The sequence below is a fragment of the Microtus oregoni genome, unplaced genomic scaffold (assembly GCF_018167655.1).
Source record: "Microtus oregoni isolate MIOR12 unplaced genomic scaffold, Mior012 000175F_ref0000477, whole genome shotgun sequence".
In the NCBI taxonomy this organism is placed as follows: Eukaryota; Metazoa; Chordata; class Mammalia; order Rodentia; family Cricetidae; genus Microtus; species Microtus oregoni.
The window spans coordinates 43,676-62,654 of NW_024544831.1; the positions used below are offsets into that span (position 1 = coordinate 43,676).

Consider the following 18,979-nt stretch of genomic DNA (forward strand, 5'->3'; position numbering starts at 1 on the left):
GTCTGTTGCTCTCCCTAGTTCTCAACAGTTTCTCACCAGGAACAGTGCACACATATCGTCCCCAGTTCACGTATGGGGAAATGAGTCCAGAGCTGTGGAGCTGTTTGTCCCAGGTTATCAGAGAGTTAACAGCAAGGCCCAGTCTGCAGCTCTAATAGTTGTCTTGAGAGTAAGCCAAGGCTACAGCTGGGAGAAGGGAGACAGGATGCTGCTGGCCAGGGAAGGAGGGAGAGCTGGCAGCTGAACTTTCCAGAAAGAGATGCGGGAGAAGCAGGGTCAGGTTCCAGTGAGAATGGCCCAGAGGAGGAGTCTTTGTCCTCGAATTCAGCTAGAAGCTGGAACTGCCATGCCATGTAAACCCAGAAACATGTCCTGAGGGCACCTGCCAAACAGGCACATGCCTAAATCAAAACCAATATTTTGAGTATTTTGGTATTTTTTTCTGTTCTTTACAGATTTTATACAATGTGTTTTGTTCATACTCCCCCCTCTCCCCTGACTCCTCCCAGAGCAACCCCCCTTCCCTATTCACGCAGCTTTCTGTCCTTTTTGGTTAACCCCATCAAGTCCAATTTGTGCTGCCCATATATTCTTGGCTATGTGGCCTTCCACTGGAGCATGGTTGATCAACCAGCGAGTAACTACACTCTAAAAGAAAACCGACTCTCCCTTTCCTGGTAGCTATCAGTTTGCCGGTAGCTATTCACCTGAGGTGGGACCTGGGACTTTGTGCCCACCTCCCCTCCGGTGCTGGGATTTTATCTGACTTCTGACTTGACCTTGTGCAGGTCTTGTGCAGACAGCAGAACTTTCCTTCTGTGTTCGGAAATAGTGTTTTCTTATCATTATTCACTACCTCTGGCCCTTTTGTTTCTGTTGTTTTGTTTTCGAGATAAGGTTTATCTGTGAAACAGCCGTGGCTGTCCTGGAACTAGCTCCTTAGACCAGGCTGGCCTCATAGAGATCCGCTTGCCTCTGCCTCCCTAGTGCTGGGATTAAAGGCACGCATCACCACCCAGCTCTTCTCTAGCTCTTAAAATATTTTTGCCCCCCCCCCCCCCACATTACAATGTTCCTAAGCCTTGGGAGGAAGGGTTGTGATATGTACGTCACATTCATTGCCAGGCGGTGGTGGCGCACGCCTGTGAGTTCGAGGCCAGCCTGGTCTACAAGAGCTAGTTCCAGGACAGGCTCCAAAGCTTCAGAGAAACCCTGTCTCAAAAAAAAATAGAAAGAAAGAAAGAAAAAATATATATGTCACATCCATCTGTCCGTCCATCCATCCATCCATCCATCCATCCATCCATCCATCCATCCATCCCATTCAGGGCTGAGCACTGCGCATTCTCTTTACTTTTTGCACCTTGACCAGTTGTGGATCTCTGTGTTAATCACCGTCTACTAAAAACAGAAATTTTGATAGGGTGGCCGTGGCTCACGCCTTTAATCCCAGCACTCCGGAGGCAGAGGGAGGTGGATCTCTGAGATCGAGGCCAGCCTGGTCTACAGAGTGAGTTCCAGGACTGCAACAATATCTCTGTCTCTGTCTCTCTCTTCTTGTGTGTATGCTTCTTTGATGAGGGTTGTTAGGTATAATAATCTGTGGGTATATCAACAAGGATTTAGGAATCAGTTCAATATCATGTGGAATTATTCCCTCCTATGCCCTGCCAACCTGCCTCTACCTCCCAACTTCTGGGATTAAAGGTGTGTGCCACCACTGCCCAGCCCCCTTTAGCCCTTTATATCACTGAGTTCTGTCTCCCATTGAAAGCCCGCTGCATGGCCTCTTACTAATTTCCTGACCACCATCTCCAAATGAGATAAAACATATCTGAAGATTCAAAGCAAACACTCAGAAGTGAGAAAAGGCATTCAATGTTTGTCTTTGGTTCTGGGTTATCTCACTCAGAGTGTTTGTTTCTAGCTCCATTCATTTACCCGTGAATTAAACTTTCCTTAACAGCTGAATAATAGTCCATTGTGTAAATATACTACATTTTCTTTATTCACTCACCAGTTGATGGACACCCAGGCTTCTTCCATTTCCTGGATATTGTGACTACAGCAACAATGAGCATGGGTGAGCAGGTGCCTATCGTAGGATATGGAATTCGTTGGGTCTGTGTCCGAGAGTGGTATAGCTGGATCATGTGGTTGATCTATTGCTAGGTTTTCGAGGAACCTCCATAGTGATTTCCATAGTGGCCTCACTAGTTTGCTCTCCCACCATCAGTGAATAAGTATATTCTCCTTTCCTCACATCCATGCCAGCAGATAAGGTTCCGGTTTCATTCTTCTACATGTCTCGATCCAGTTTGACTATTCTATCTTTTCTCCAGTGTTTATTGTTGGCCTCTTTGTCAAAAATTCAGGTACCTGTAGGAGTGTGGGTTTTTATGTGGGTTCTCAATGTCAGTACCATGCTGTTTTTATTACTATTCTTTTGTTGTATAACTTGAAGGGTAAGGGTCAGTATTGCTATTTCTTAGAGCTAGATCTCAGTGGTAAAGTTCTTTCCTAGTGTGTGCTGCACACACACACACACACACACACACACACACACACACACACACACACGTATGTATGTGCACCAAAAAAAAAAAAAACAGAAAAAAAACCAAAAATCATTTCCCTTATAGCCAGTTGAGGGCCTAGAGGTCGTGGAGGTAAAGAGAGTATCTACCCCACTTTCACAGCTGAGCTTGGGAGTGTGTGGGCAGCTCCTAGGATGCTCATGGTATGCTTCCTGTTGTTGCTAAGGGATACGGGAGTACAGTAATGGCTGTACAATGCTTGTTGTGCAAGCATACTGCACACTGCTAGGATACATGGGGTGACTCTGGTTCTCTCTGAGTCTTAAATGACTGTACATGGTTGGCATATGGTATGGGGTGTTGTAAGATTTATGAGAACTTTATGTGTGTGAGACACAGTGGGGTCTCTGGTAGAACCAAAGGTGGAAGGAGCAGCACTGGTCGAGAGCCTTAATGGGGATGTGGATGTGGGCATGAGTGTGTTAGCAAATGTTGTAAATTATCAACCATAAGAAAACTAGTCTGGAGAAAACCAGTCTGGATCTAGGTGGGTGGGACGGATGGGGAAGTAGGAAACACTGTGGTTTTTAGAAAGGAGGAAGTGGGCTCTACTCTAGTAGCTCCCCTGAGGGCAGGAATGAGATTTTCTCAGTCTGGGCAGAGTCTAGCAGCAGAATCTAGTAGCCGTGAAACAGTTAGCTTACTCAAGCAAACTGAGGGATGCCAGAGAGTTCAGTAGGGCCATAAAGGGCCGCAGAGACCTAGTGAAGATGTTTATATTTTCCCATGGGTAGAAAGGAGTTATGAAAAGTTCTGCCACTAGGTTGTGTAAGAAGAGGCCACCAAGAAGAGCTAGCCCTGGGACGAAGGGAGCCGCTAAGGGAAAACCGGAGAAACTGAGAAGAAGTCTACGGAAGTAGGAGACAGGGATCTTGAATCTTTTTGCCCTCGGTGGTACCTTACCTTGGCCATACCCAGACTCCTCAACCGAAACCCTGCTGTCTTGAGGGCAGGGTTAGGGGTATCCCTTTCAGTAGCCACACTGTTTTTCTTAATACTTTTCTCATGTCTCCTAGGGCTTGGAGAGCAGGGTTAGGAAAAGAACCCAGGCCAGAAGCCATCTTCATGAAAGTCAGCTATTACCTTGTGTGGCCTTGGGCTAGTCACCACGTCTTTCTTTGTCTTCATCTCTGCACAAGAAATTAGGCAGAAAATCACTGCCTTCCTTACCTGGGACTCCAGGGTATCCCTAAGTCTAAATTTCATTCAGCTGTCTCTTCTATAGGCCTGCCCACGAGGAGGCACAGAGTGTAGAGGCAGCCAGTGCAGCTCCCATGTGAGGGTCAGGCGGGTCATGAGAGAGAATGGCCAGGGCAGAGCCATGGAGAATTATAGGCCACCCCACTCTGAGAAGCTGCAGGGGAACAGAAGGACACAAGCCCCACAAGAGCCCTGCCACCCAGCTGTTGACCTGGTGGGAAGGGCTTGCCCAGGGCAGCTTACCTGCTTTGAGGCCTTGAGATCTGGGAAGCAGCTGGAGAGCCCCTGGGACCCTGGCACCTGTGCACATCTACAGAGGCGGGTGGCAGTGTAGTTGGGCTTCTCTTTGACCCCCAGCTCACAAATAACAACACTGAGACTTATTATTAATTATGAAAGCTAGGCCTTAGCTTAGGCTTGTCCCCAACTAGCTCTCAGAACTTAATTAGGCCATATTTTTTTAATTCTGCCATGTGGCTCTTTACTTTTCCACAGTATGGCACATCTGACTTCTTCAAGGGCTCACTGGTGCCTCCTACTTGCCTAGATTGATCTCCCCTTCCTCTCTCTCCCCAAAAGTCCTGCCTATTCTCTCCCTAGCTATTGGTCATTCCGTTCTTTATTAAACCAATCAGAAGGCACCTTTCATGCAGTGTGATCCAGTATCCCACACCATGGCAGTATGTTTGGCTTTGTTCAGTAGCTCTCTGGCCGTCATCATTTTTTTTTCCTCTGGCCATGTGTCTTTGCAACTGTGTCTACACCTGTGCCACCCTCTAGGTGATTCATCCTCCTCAGCCCTATGCCCAGAGAGAGGACAGGGCAGGGCCAAGCAAGATGTGCTGAGCTGGGCAGGATACGCCACTCTACTGGGCCAGAGGTTAGAAGAACACCCTTTCTGCTCAGGCTCGGCCCTGCCGGCTCAGGTGGGAAGGCACAGGAGGAAACCACCCAAAGCCAGGTACAGGGTAGAAGGAACCCACTGGGACCAGGATCTAAAGCGCATGTTCTCTCAGGCTGGGAAGGTTCCATGGCCCCTTGGCCGGTCTGTAGCCAGGATGAGGCCAGGAGCTCAGGGAAGCTGCTCTAGAACCCTTGGCTTCCCTCCAACAGTAAGAGACCTAAAATCCCCTGTAACTGTCTGCCTGTGTGACCTTGTAAGGAAGGGTATGGGTGTCTCAGTGTGAAGACAGCATGTGACCCTTTGTTTAGAGCAGGAAGAGACAAGTGTCCTGTGTTTGTGACTATATTTGTGTATAACTCTGAGCTAGGACCCTCAGATACCGTGGACATGTTTGTTGTAAGAATGTGACCTAGTAAATTATGGAATGTATATCTGAGTTGTGTCCATGTTTCTGGGTATGTAGTGGCTTATGACCTTAGGCTGTTTTGATGTTGTGTGTGCATTTTTTGTCTGACCTGGTATAATAGATCTATGTGGTAACTATGATACTTGTAACTATGTTTGTAGGTATTCAAAGGCACGGTAATGATATATACGAAACTTCAAGATCCTGCAATGTAAATGGCACACCTTTGTAATTTGGTGAAACTGTGCTTGAGTAATATAAAGTGCTATATAAAGTTATATGATGGCATGTGGTTAAGCGATTTGTGAGATGATAGGACTGCTATTGTGTCTTTGTTGTGTGCCTTTGTGACTGTGCTTGACCTTATCATTGACAACTCCATAGGGCTGTGTAATCATACATGGACTTGTAGCTGCTAGTCCATGTAATAGTGTGGGCCCAAGCTTTCAGGAGAGTGAAGACATGTGTTTTGGATGTTTTAGTTTGTGTGACCTGGCAGTTGTGTAAAGCACTGTAAATTTCTTTTTTTTTTTTGGTTTTTCGAGACAGGGTTTCTCTGTGGTTTTGGAGCCTGTCCTGGAACTAGCTCTTGTAGACCAGGCTGGTCTCGAACTCACAGAGATCCGCCTGCCTCTGCCTCCCGAGTGCTGGGATTAAAGGCGTGTGCCACCACCGCCCGGCTAAGCACTGTAAATTTCATGTGTTTTTGTGACTTAGTGGACTCACTCATGAGACTGACAAAGAGTAAAATCCTTGAGATGTGTGCTAGTTGTACTGTGGGACCTCTTGTTTGGTTGGTTTCAGTTGGGTTTTCATTATGTATCCCAGGCTGGCATTGAACTCACCGTCCTTGTTCAGCTTCTTCATCTTCCTAAGTACTGGGCTTATTAGGCATGTGCTACTGTGCCTGGTGCTCCAGGAGCTCTTGCCTCGTGCTTACTCTCTGGTCCTTGCTCCTGATCACATGCATCTCTCCCTACACAGCGCTTTGCATGTCCCCCTTCACCGCAGAAACGATGGGCAGCTCTTCATTCTGGCATCTAAGGCTTTCCCACTCCTCTCTAGCCCTACCTATCATCTCTAAGGCAACCCCACAGCCTCCTACCAGCCACAACCACACAAATCCTATACTCTTTTACTTGGGACATGTGACATGTGGGATACAATCATTGTATCCCAAGCCTAAGTCTTTCTTTATAAGTGTGATCATCATATTCTCCAGGGCCCCAAACAAACCCCATAAGCTTAGGGGTCCTATGCTAAAGAAGGAGAAAGTAAAAAAATGATTCCCCTTTTTCTGAATATGCTACTTACTGCTTTTCTTTCTTACTTTTTTGTTTGTTTTTTCAAGACAGGGTTTCTCTGTGTAGTCCTAGCTGTCCTGGAACTCATTCTGTAGACCAGGCTGACCTCGAACTCACAGAGATCTGCCTGCCTCTGCCTCCTGAGTGCTGGGACTAAAGGTGTGTACCACCACGCCCAGCTAGCTACTTGGCTGCTTTACAGCTGTTCTTATACCTGCATCCTGGATACTGGGGGGTGGGTTGGGTGAGGTGGATGTGGAAGTAGAGGAAAGTAAAACAAATTGGTTGGACTCTGAGATTTTAAGAAGCAAAATATTTGCTTATGACACGCATGTGCAATGGGTCTGGAACCCAGGCCTTGCAAATGCTAAACGAGTGGTCCATCACTGAGCTGACTCCCTAGTTCCCAGTTTTATCATTTTTTTTCGAGACAGGGTTTCTCTATGTAGCCCTACCTGTCCTGGAACTCGCTCTTGTAGACCAGGCTGGCCTCAAACTCACAGAGATCCTCCTGCCTCTGCCTCCTGGGTACTGGGATTAAAATTGTGTGCGGCCACCACCTGGCCTCAGTTTTATCATTTTAAAGACACTTAGCTCTACAAAATTTTAGACAAGAAAGTTCAGATATTCTCAGGGCTTTCAGAAATGGGATGAAGATCAGGTGGTGGTGGTGCACACCTTTAATCCCAGCACTTGGGGGGCAAAGGTAGGCAGATCTCTGTGAGTTCAAGGCCAGCCTCGTCTACAAGAGCTAGTTACAGGATAGGCTCCAAAGCTACAGTGAAACCCTGTCTCGAAAAACAAAACAAAACAAAACAAAAGAAATGGGATTAAGAAGACAAGAATGGTAGTTTATGCCTATAATTCTGGCACTTGGGAGACTGAAGCAAGATTGTCATGAGTTTGCATCCAGCCTGCATTACTACATAGTAAGACTATGTCTCAAAAACAAACAAAAATAATAAAATAATTGGCCGGGCAGTTGTGGCGCACACCTTTAATCCCAGCACTCAGGAGGCAGAGGCAGATGGATCTCTGTGAGTTCGAGGCCATCCTGGTCTACAAGAGCTAGTTGCAGGACAGGCTCCAAAGCTACAGAGAAACCCTGTCTCAAAAACAAAACAAAACAACAAAAATAATAAAATAACTAACAGAATGAAGAATGGCTGAATAAACCAGAGCCATAGGCATGTACACAAACTTCAGGGTCCTTACTTCTACTCTCAAACTGGTTAAATTCCTGAGTTTGGTTTAAGTCCTTAATTATCTATTGACATCCATGGAGTCAATATGCTAATCCCAGTGAACTATTATTTCTTGATGAAATAGCAGTCTCCACCCTGTGCCTGGTTCTCTATCTAAGGCCTGGGAGAAGGGCTTCCTGGCAAAACTGGGCCAGTAAAGTGCTCAGTGGAGCCTAACCATAGATACCTGCTAAGATACGCTACTTCCTATTTTACCTTGGGGTAAAATCAGTCACTTCACGTCCAGTTTCTCCCTTTCTACAGGGCTGCACCAGGGAAACCGGATCCTGGTTAAAAGTTTGTCCCTTGACCCTGGCCAGAGTCTTGAGCCTCATCCAGAAGGCCCCCAACGGCTTCGTTCAGATCCAGGCCCTCCCACTGAAACCCCTGGCCCACGTCCTTCACCATTGAAGCGGGCACCAGGCCCAAAGCCACAGGGTAAGTGCTTCCATTAAGAGGAGAGAAATACACCAGAGAGGTGTACAAAAGGAAAGGAGAAAATAACAGATGGCAGGGGCAGCAAGTGACACCTATCTAATGAGCAGAAAGGTGTTGCCTGTGGCTGACACACCCTACTGGGATTTCACCTTGTCCAGCTCTGTGCCTACTTCAAGCAAAAAGGGGGGGGGTGGCAGCAGTTGCCTGTACTCCCAGCACTTAGGAGGTTGAGACACGATCATTGCAGTCAGGGCTGTTATTAGTGCCATTAGTACCAGGTAAAATGCTGTATAGTAAGAGTGTCTCAAAAGATCAGCAAAACAAATCAAAATTGGAAGAGGATATAGCTCAATGGAAAAGTGTTCACCTGGCATGCACAGGGCCATGGGTTTGATCTCTAGCACAGAACATAAGATTCTGCAGTTTGTGAAATTAGGTATAGCCTGGCTATGCTAACCAGCCCTGTGATCTCTCTCCTTTCTTCCCCATCCACCACTCCAGTCCCCCCAAAGCCCAGCTACTTGCAGATGCCCCGGATGCTTCCTCCACCTGAGCCCATTCCTCCGCCACCATCACGCCCTCTGCCTGCAGACCCTAGAGTGGCCAAGGGTCTGGCCCCAAGAACTGAGGCCAGCAGCGGTTCTGCAGCAGTGTCCTCATTGATTGAGAAGTTTGAAAGGTGAGTCCGATCCCTAGAGGACCCTGTGAGCAAAGTGTGGATCTGGGACAGGAAGGGATAGTTGTAGGAGAGGCCTCTTGGTCAAGCTCATTCCCTGCCTCCATGTGTGTCCATCACCCACCTCAGAGAGCCTGTGATTGTCGCCTCGGATAGGCCAGCCCCTGGCCCCTGCCCAGTTCCCCCAGAGCCAGCCATGTTGCCACAGCCACCCCCGCAGCCAACAGTGTCCCAGCTCCCTGAGGGTGAGGCTTCTCGCTGCCTGTTCCTGCTGGCTCCTGGGCCCCGGGATGGTGAGAAGGTGCCTAACCGGGACAGCGGAATTGACAGCATCAGCTCGCCATCCAACAGCGAAGAGACCTGCTTCGTCAGTGATGACGGGCCCTCCAGCCACAGCCTCTGTCCTGGGCCCCCTGCCCTGGCTAGTATGCCAGTTGCTTTGGCCGACCCCCACCGGCCTGGCTCCCAGGAAGTTGACAGTGACCTGGAAGAGGAAGATGAAGAGGAAGAAGAGGAGGAGGAGAAGGAAAGAGAAATTCCAGTGCCCCCACTGGAGAGACAGGAGTCTGTGGAGGTACTGACCTAATGTTATTCAAGAGGGAGGACTATGCAGAGAAAGCAAGAGCCTGGCATCTGTGCTTAATTCTTCCCCCAGCCTGGTATTTCTCAAAACAGGGCATTGCTTCCATTTAGTCTACTTGGCACTGCTGGTTTCCCAGTGTGGAGGACCAGTAGCAAAACCCTGCTCCTCTTCCAAATGACTGTGACCACCAAAATGGCCATGCCTCATTCTAAATATTTATTTATTTATTTATTTATTTATTTATTTATTTATTATGTATACAATATTCTGTCTGTGTGTCTGCCTGCAGGCCAGAAGAGGGCACCAGATATCATTACAGATGGCTGTGAGCCACCATGTGGTTGCCGGGAATTGAACTCAGGACCTTTGGAAGAGCAGGCAATGCTCTTAACCACTGAGCCATCTCTCCAGCCCCATGCCTCATTCTAAATGCTCGTTAGGAAGGTGGTTTTACTTTCATCAGAGAACCACTAATGGACCTCAGGTTTTTTCATGACCCATAGCTATGTGACACTGGGGGCGTCTCTTCTTTCCTTTCCACTCTTCACTACAAGCCTCAATTTCCTTGTTTGTATGACAGAAACTCTCATACCAGAGAGACTCCTTAGCAACTGGAGGAGGGGCACAGAGCCAGAGCCTAGTGGGGCCTTGAGCACTTGGTAGTTAGGAACCCTTTCCACGCCCTGTCTCCCTAATGCTGCTTCAGAAGGTGTCCTTGCACGCAAGGAAGGCCTCAGCCAGAATACCTGCTTTGCCAGAACCAAGCTCAAGTATGGAGCCAGGGAGTGCTGATATGAAACGATGCTCAGCAAGTGTGTAGCCTGCAAACAAGAAAGTGAGCTGACAGGCATAATCTTAGCCATTTTTGTATTTCTGTGCCTTTTTCACAGCCCACATACTCAGCAAGCCTTTGCTGACAGCGAACTCAATGAGCGAATAAATAGCTGATATTTAGAGACTGGAATCTGCAGTCTGTTCTGTTTTTATTTATAGGAAATTTTTAGGATTGGGAGTGTGGCTTAGTGTAGAGCATTTGCCTAGCGTTCATGAGGCCTCAGGTTTAATCCCTAATATTGTAATAATTAAATTAAAATAAATGAAATCGTCTCCATTACAAATGGACATAGGCTCTGTTATTATCTGTCCTTGTAATGGGACTCCTAAATCAGAAGTAATCAGACAACTTAGGCATGCAAGTGAATGGTAGACTGGGATTTGAATCCAGGAAGTTGGACTTTCTAGTTCTCTGTTTAACCACCAAACTATGCTCAGTGAGTAGAGAAAGCAGATGAATGAGTATGTGCGGGACTTCATGTCTTCAGAATTGAGTGACTAGGAGTCAGGGATGAAGCCACAGGAAGCTTTATGAATCAGTTTGGGGTTATCTCAGGGTGTGGTGCTAAGGTTAGAGCATCATGTGTACTCTGTAAGGGGAGCCAGGCATAGTGGCATTGCCTATAGTCCAATTACTGAGGAACTGACGTGGGAGGGTCACTTCAGTTCAAGAGTTTGAGGGCACCCTGAGGTACATAGCAATAACCTAAGTGAGTGAGATAAGTGGGGGGAGGGAAGGAAGGAGGGAAGAAAAATGGATAGAAGGAGCCAGGGTTAGGGCAAAGATGATGTTTCAAGGGTCACTTCTCCTTTTCAGCTGACTGTGCAGCAGAAGGTCTTCCATATTGCCAATGAGCTTCTACAAACCGAGAAGGCCTATGTTTCCAGGCTCCATCTCCTGGACCAGGTGAATGATCCCTCTGGGGTTCCAGGGCCCCAGGATGTGGTAGGTGGTAGCTTCCACTGAGGAAATGGTAGGGCATGAATTTAACTTCACCATAAGGATCAGATCCAGAAGTGGCAAGGTCTCTGGCTGACCTTGAAGCTGATTTTGATTCTGTTCACAAGTTTAATCTTCACTCCTAACTCTTAACGGATGTGTACCAGCCCTGTAATTGTGACTCTGACCCTGCTTACTCTTGCCCGCATCTTGAATTTACCCCCTCCCCATGGACCTCATTTTAACTCTTGACTCTCTTCTTGACCCCGCATCCACTAGAATCCCTGAGGGTACGGGTCTTTTTTTCCCCCACAGTTATGTCCTAGCCTCCAGGACAGTGCTTTACACACTAGACACCATAAATATTTGTTAAAATAGAGGGATCTATTTCCACCTCTCTCTCTCTGAACCTGGATTGGCTTCTGACCTTCCTCCAGGTCCTAACCTGGCATCGTTTCAGTCCCTAACTCCAGGTCCTAATCTTGGTGACCTGCACTCCTCTCCATTCCCATTCTTCTCCGTCTCAAGACCAGTACTGATCTCAGAAATGCACAAAGCTGCCCACAAATCCTGCCCTTACCTGCAAGCTTCCCTTTCCCCAGCTGAGCTCTAGTTTCAGGTGGGCTGAGCACGGCTGCCGTTCTCCACAGGTGTTTTGTGCCCGGCTGCTGGAAGAGGCTCGGAATCGCAGTTCCTTTCCTGCTGATGTTGTCCATGGCATCTTCTCTAACATCTGCTCCATCTATTGCTTCCACCAGCAGTTCCTGCTGCCTGAGCTAGAGAAGCGTATGGAGGAATGGTGAGGGCTCCAGAGCCAGTCTGCTTATTCTGGCATCAACTTGCATGCTAAGCCCAGATGTATACATAGGATTTCATTCCTGGGCTGGGATGTAGCTCAGTGGCAGAATTCTTGCCTAGACTATGCAAGGCCCTGAATTCCATCCCCGACATCATGAAAAGTTTTTTTGGTGTGGGGATGTTTTTATATAGAGTTTCTCAGTGTGTAGGCCTGAATGTCCTGGAACAGGTAGAATTTGAACCTAGTCATTTTTTCTTTTATTTGTTTGTTTTTTCAAGACAGGGCTTCTCTGTGTAGCCCTGGCTGTCCTGGAACTCACTCTGTAGATCAGGCTGACCTTGAATTCACAGAGATCTTCCTGCTTCTGCCTCCCAAGTGCTGGCATTAAAAGCCTGTGCTACCCCCACCCTGGGAAAATAAGTTCATTCTTACCTACCTTCTTTTCTGTGCAAGAGGCCCAGCCTCTGCCTTCTAGGCCCTCACAATCTAATGTGGAACATAGGTCAGGACCTAGAATGCTACAACAGACTAGCAGGGCCCTTAAGAGTATGATATGGCTCAATTGGTAGAAGTACTTGCAACCTGAGCTCAATCCCTGGAACCCATATAAAGATGGAAAGAAAGAAATGACTCCATCAAGTTGTCCTTTGACACCCACACACATGCTGTGTGTGCCTACATTTTCTCTCTCTCGCTCTCACATACACACACACTCATCATCATCATAATGAAATTTAAGACAAAAATGAGTGTTGAGATTTAGTTGTTATGGTGTTGTATGCCTATAATTCTAGCACTAGGGAGTCTTTGTCAGATCTGTGAATTTGAGGCCAACCTAGACTACATAGTGAGACTCCATCTTAAAAAAAAAAGTGAGTTTAAGAGCTATAATGAGCCATGCATGGTGGCGTAAGCTTTTAGTACCAGTACTTGGGAGATAGAGGCAGGTGGATCAAAGTTCAAAGCCAGCCTGGTCTACAGAGTGAGTTCCAGGACAGCCAGGGCTACACAGAGAAACCCTGTCTTGAAAAAACAAACAAATAAAAGATAAAATGACTAGGTTCAAATTCTGCCTCTATTACTTGCTAAATTTAAGCAAGTTTCTTAAGTTGTTATACCTTGATTTCCTCATCTTTATTCATATATGTATTTTTATTTGTTTTTTTTTTGTAGTGTTAAGGATTAAACTGAAGGCCTTACACAGGCTAGGCAAGTGCTTCACCACTGAGCTGTACTCAAGTTCACCTCGTCTTTAAAATGGGGACAATAATAATGGCCTACCTTGTAGGATTATTTTTGTTTTGTTTTGTTTTTTGAGATAGGGTTTCTCTGTGGCTTTGGAGCCTGTCCTGGAACTAGCTTTGTAGACCAGGCTGGTCTCGAACTCCCAGAGATCTGCCTGCCTCTGCCTCCCGAGTGCTGGGATTAAAGGCATGCGCCACCATCGCCCAGCCTTGTAGGATTATTTTTAAGAATTAAATGTCTTAATAATACATGTTGAGAGATTAAAAAAAATACTGGCATGTAAGTGTTTAAATATTATGAGCTGTTGTTCTTTTGTTCTGTTTTGAGACAGGGTTTCACTAAGTAGATCAGGCTGGCATAGATCTCACAAATATCCACCTGCCTTTGTCTCCCAAGTGCTAGGATTAAAGATGTGGGTACCATGTCTGGCCTGAGCTGCTGTTCTTATCAGTGCCATGGTAAAGGTGAGAATGGGAGACGGGGGATGCAGACACATGGATGGACCCTAGCCTAGGAGTAAAGTTGAGGAGAAGTGAATGTCCAAGGGAGAAGAGCAGGGTTTAGGGACTGACTGGCTTTCGGGTTCTCCTCTTCCAATCTAGACTACAGTGTCTGCACCACCTGCTTGAATGGTCTTCCCAGCAACAAGCAGGCCGTGCCACCGTCTGCTTAAAATAGTTTCCACGTTCCCTCCACTCACAGGATAAAGTATGCCTCTCTTACAAAACTGTGACTGCAGAGGGCTAGCATGAAACCTAATTCCCACACATCCCTTACCATCCATCCTGTGACCTGAAATCTGCTTTGTCTGCCACATCACCCTGTGGCCAACAAGAGTTCAACAAGACCTGGTTACTGTCCCTACCCTACAAGACAGTAAAGTTCTCAGGGTTTGACTGGGTATGGCTCAGCACCATGTCCCTGACACTACCCAGCTCAAGACTGGGCACAAATCAATGATCAGTGGCCTTACAGTATGGCAAGAGTAAGTGTTCCAGGGTGGTATAGTTTCTGGTGCTTAGGCAGGACAGTTAGGCTAAGGATCAAACTGAGACTCTCAGCCTCACTGGCCTGTAATATAAGCAGCATTTCCATAGAAGTAAGCCAGTTGAAAAATGGCTTTCTTCCTGAAGCTGGAGACTTGTGGGAGGATCAGCAGGACCATGTCAGCCCCTGCTTCTACTCTAGGGACCGCTACCCACGCATTGGTGACATCCTACAGAAGTTGGCACCCTTTCTCAAGATGTATGGCGAGTATGTGAAGAACTTTGACCGGGCTGTAGAGCTGGTCAACACATGGACAGAGCGCTCCACACAGTTTAAAGTCATCATCCATGAAGTGCAGGTAAGAGTTGAAGCTACAGGAGGAAAGGTCCACAGGGACCTGGGGGAGGCCTTTAGCCAGCCCTGAGCTTTCGTGCTTCTGTCACAGAAGGAGGAAGCCTGCGGCAACCTGACCTTGCAGCACCACATGCTGGAGCCCGTGCAGCGCATCCCCCGCTATGAGCTTCTCCTCAAGGACTATCTGTTGAAGCTGCCCCATGGCTCCCCGGACAGCAAGGATGCCCAGAGTGAGTGTGTGGCCTAAGCCTTCCCCGCTTCCCCACACTGGCAGCTGGCCAGACATCTGAGGCTGGACTCCACATTTCATTCACAGGCTTGGACTTCTAAGGTTGTATAATTCAATCCTAGAATAGAATCTCTAAACTGAAGGGCCTACATTGAGGCTCTGTGGGGAGATTTCAACCTCCAAGAACCTACAAGTTCATTACCCTGCCTTGTTACCTAGAAAAACTCCAGTTAGGAGCTTCTGACTAGAACTATATAGTCTTAAGGTGCATGTCCAGTACGATCCTTCAGGAGGCCATGCATTCCTGAGACTAAACTCAAGATTCATCTCCGAATGAAGTTGTATTGGAATAATGAAAGAGCCTAGCCCGACTCCTTCAAGCCAAGCCCGTTTAAATTCTCCGTGAGTCAGCTCCCCAGTCAAAGCCCCATCGAGTCAGACTTCTATTGTTCAATCCTCCAGAGTTAGCACTCCACTGCAGGCCCACTGGCCATTCCCAAGAATGAACCTCCCTAAGGAATTTCAAGGCTGACCAGAAGCCCAATAATTGTCTTTCTAGTCTGATTGTTCCAGACTTCGCGTCCCCGGATTTTATGCCTCTCAGGTTTGGATCTATAGGTCCTCAGACTCAGTCTTCATTCACTGAACCACTAGGAAGGTGTTTGGTTTAGATTCCTTTCACCCCATCTGTATAGGGCCAGACCCCCACAGAGAGCTCTTGAGTCTAGCCCACTTTTTCTTTCTTAAACTCAAATTTTCATTTATACACCATTAACATGACAGCTAAGTGTTTGTGCACTGTTCTAGGCACTGAAAATGGGAAGCTGAGCCAAAGAGATGAGGTCCTTGATTTAGGGAGTGTATATTCTAGTTGGACAGATGGCAATAAACAAAACTGACAAGTACGCAGGAATATATTTGCCAGGCGCTGAGTGTGACTTGGGGAAGAGAGTGATGTAAGAGCAGCTGGGCAGTCTACTTTAAATGAGTGACTTCTGTGCAGGGAAGATGCTTGAACCCAAACCTGAATAACAAGAAAGTTGCCACGGGCCAAAGGGAGGGGAATGTTCCAGGCAGCTGCAGTAGCAAATGTAGAGTTCCCAAAGCAGGGGGAGATGGGCAAGCTGGTAGAGGTAGGTTTATCTCTGTGACAACAAGAGGGGCCAGTGTGACCTGAGCATGACAAAGGAGGGCAGAATAATAGTTATAGAGAGGTTGGTGTCACAAAGCTTTGGAGGCTGAGATGAGGTGGCTGGTTTCTTCCGAGTGTAGTGTCTAGTCATGAGCAGGTCATGGTTAGGATTAACTGAAGAGTAAAAGGAGCAAGGAAATCTATAAAAAGAGCTTGGATGAAGATAGTAGCAGCAGAAGTAATGAGAAGTGGCTCCATTCGGGATATATTCTATTTGGAAGAGGCACTAAAAAGTCTAGGATACCATGAATATGGAAATTGGCAGAGTTGAGAGTGATGGTCCTTGGTGCTAGAGAGATAGCTTTGTGGTTAAGAGCATATACCGCCTTATATACCCAAGATCAATTTCTAGCGCCCACACCCAGGAAGCTCACAAGCACTGGTAACTCTAGCTCCAGGGGGATGAGATGCCCTCTTTTGGGCTCCATGGGCACTTACATATACACATGCACACAAAATTAAAAAATAAATCATAAAAAAGAGTGATAGTTCTTGCTGGGTGTGTTGATCTAGCTGGGAAGCAGAGGCAGGAGGATTGTGAGTTTGAGGCCAACTTAGGCTGCATCATGAGAGCTGTCTGAATGATAGTTCTTAAGATACATTGTTTTTTTTTTTTTTGTTTGTTTGTTTTTTTCGAGACAGGGTTTCTCTGTGGCTTTGGAGCCTGTCCTGGAACTACCGTTGTAGACCAGGCTGGTCTCGAACTCACAGAGATCCACCTGCCTCTGCCTCCCGAGTGCTGGGATTAAAGGCATGCGCCACCATCACCTGGCAAGATACATTGTTTGGTGAGCTGCCAAGTTAGTCAGATGACTCTAGAAGTCCATGGAGGGATTTGAATGCTATTGGTCCATAGTTAGTATTCAAAGCCATGGTGCAAGTGGGACTTGCCAAAGGGAATGGAATATAAATTGAAGGGAAAATGGGAGGCCAAGCTTCAAAGCTCAGGGAGGTGGGATCAACAAAGGAGATGAAGAAGCAGCCTGAAAGGGAGCAAGAAAACAGAAAATAGGCATTTCACAGGGATCAGGAGACAACAGTTGTGTTCTGTGCTGTGTACACTTCCCAGACAGACCCTTTACCCAACCAGATGAGGGTACTTTGCTACGCAGCCTGGACCTCTGAATAGAAAGCTTGGTAACTAAGCTCTGCAAACAGATAGCTGCCTACTAAATACCATACTCTTCTCTCAAGAGCAACACTGAGGTGCCATAGTAAGCCATAAAACCTAAACCTCAGGGCTGGAGAGATGGCTTAGCAGTTAAGAGCATTGACTCCTCTTCCAGAGGATCTGGGTTCAATTCCCAGCACCTACATGGCAACTAAAAACTGTCTGTAACTCCAAGATCTAACACTCACACATAGACATATGTGCAAGCAAAACATGAATGCACATAAAATAAAAATAAAGTTTATTATTTTTATTTTAAAAATCCCCTAAACCTCAAGAAAGTGCTTTCCAGCTGGGCAGTGGTGGCACGTGCATTTAATCCTGATACTTGGGAGGTATAGGCAGGTGTGAGTTTGCTTGGTTCACAAAGTGAGTTACAGGACAACCAGAGCAGTTACACGGAGAAACCCTGTCTTGAAAAACAAAACAAACAAACAACAAAAAAATGTGCCTTCTAGGCCAGGTACCACGGTGGCACATGTCTGTAATCTTAGCTACTCTGGAAGGCAAGGCAGGAGGATTGACTACCTGGGCTGCAAGGTAAATCCAAAGCCAACCTGGGGAGCTTAGTAAGGAAAAAAGTAGGGGTAAGCCTGTAACTTGGCAGAGGAGCATTTGCCTAGCATGTGAGGCCCCAAGTTAAATCTCTAATACTTCAAACAAAAAACCCTAAACCCAGCTGGATGTGGTGGCACATGCCAGTACTTGGGAGGCAGAGGTAGGCAGATTTTCTCACAATAGGAATGCTAAGGTTGCCTACCTCCATAGAATTGCTAAATGAGATCATCGAGTTAAAACTTTGAGCACAGTCCGTGGCACAGGGCAGAGACTCAATAAACATTAGCGATTTTTGATGGTTAATGTCATCTGTACCGCATTAGCCACCAGGTTGAGTGTATTGACTTCATTTCCCTGTTTTGTACAGCCTCAACCTTATCTGAGTTTCTAGAACAAATCTCAGTGTTCCCTATATTAGCTGCAAATGTGAGCCTCCCCCCTCCCACGACACACACAGAAACAAGCTTCGTAGGTTGGTTTTCGGAGCTGCTTTGAGTGAGGGCCTCTGACTGAGAGCCAGGTAAGATTTGTCCTCCCCAGCTCAAGATCCTATGCTGAACTCCCTTATATTTTATGTGTCAAAGTAAAACCCATAAGCTGAGCTCCACTGAATCATCTTTCTGGTTCTGCTGATTGACTCACCTACTTTTAAATCCCAGACTAAACTCCAGAGCCTGGACTCAGTTCCCAAACTGCCTGCTTGGTACTGCTGCCCTGGGCTACCTACTTACACTAATCCCAAGGCTGAACTCTACACTGAGTGAGACCCCAGACTGCCAAGCCCAGCCTGGGCCCCACTAAAGCTTCTAAGTTTAGACTAACATCCCCATATTAAACTCCCAGACAGCGGCAGACACATGGGACTCCCAGTAAGGCTGATCTGTTTCCTGTATGGTATACCACTAGACATGTCCTGACAGCGAACACGGTCTCCAGTATGAGCCCAGCCACTTCTCGTCCTTTTGGGTTCAACTAGGGTGTGAAAGGTGCAGCTTATATAGGAGAAAAGCAGCTTTGGTGGCAACTGCCCTCCCAGTTAGACAACCACCTGAGTCTCAGTTCCGTCCTCGGCTAAATGGGGCATAGTAACACCTGTCTTCTGAGGCTCTCTGTCTTGGAGGAACTAATTTATACTAAACACCTGCTTGGAATCCCTGAGGAAGGTAGTGGGAACTCCCGGCCCTGTCCTCGGAAGCGTCTTGTGTACTGAGGGACCAGATGCGGTGAGCGATGAGCACGGTATGCTAGTGAGACAGAAGGAGCCAACAGTGTCCTAACTCATTAGGGAAGGCTGCTAGTCGTGGTGAGCTGAATCCAG

The 18,979-nt window shown here is 47.0% G+C and overlaps 1 protein-coding gene across 4 annotated transcripts in view; it reads left to right on the plus strand.

Moving 5' to 3' along the window:
- Nucleotides 1-18,979, plus strand: part of LOC121445325 (FYVE, RhoGEF and PH domain-containing protein 1) — a 42,757-nt gene that overhangs the window by 14,241 nt on the left and 9,537 nt on the right. For 2 of the 4 annotated variants that reach the window (XM_041647394.1, XM_041647390.1), the window contains exons 2-8: nucleotides 7,920-8,093; nucleotides 8,595-8,772; nucleotides 8,899-9,343; nucleotides 11,004-11,093; nucleotides 11,777-11,925; nucleotides 14,359-14,515; nucleotides 14,603-14,741. In XM_041647394.1, the coding sequence (XP_041503328.1) occupies nucleotides 8,621-8,772; nucleotides 8,899-9,343; nucleotides 11,004-11,093; nucleotides 11,777-11,925; nucleotides 14,359-14,515; nucleotides 14,603-14,741 (1,132 nt within the window). In that variant the 5' untranslated portion in view covers nucleotides 7,920-8,093; nucleotides 8,595-8,620. Of the gene's footprint in view, nucleotides 1-4,685; nucleotides 4,759-4,779; nucleotides 4,910-7,919; nucleotides 8,094-8,594; nucleotides 8,773-8,898; nucleotides 9,344-11,003; nucleotides 11,094-11,776; nucleotides 11,926-14,358; nucleotides 14,516-14,602; nucleotides 14,742-18,979 lie in introns of those variants that run through there. The other 2 variants (XM_041647391.1, XM_041647393.1) reach the window with 2 other exon arrangements.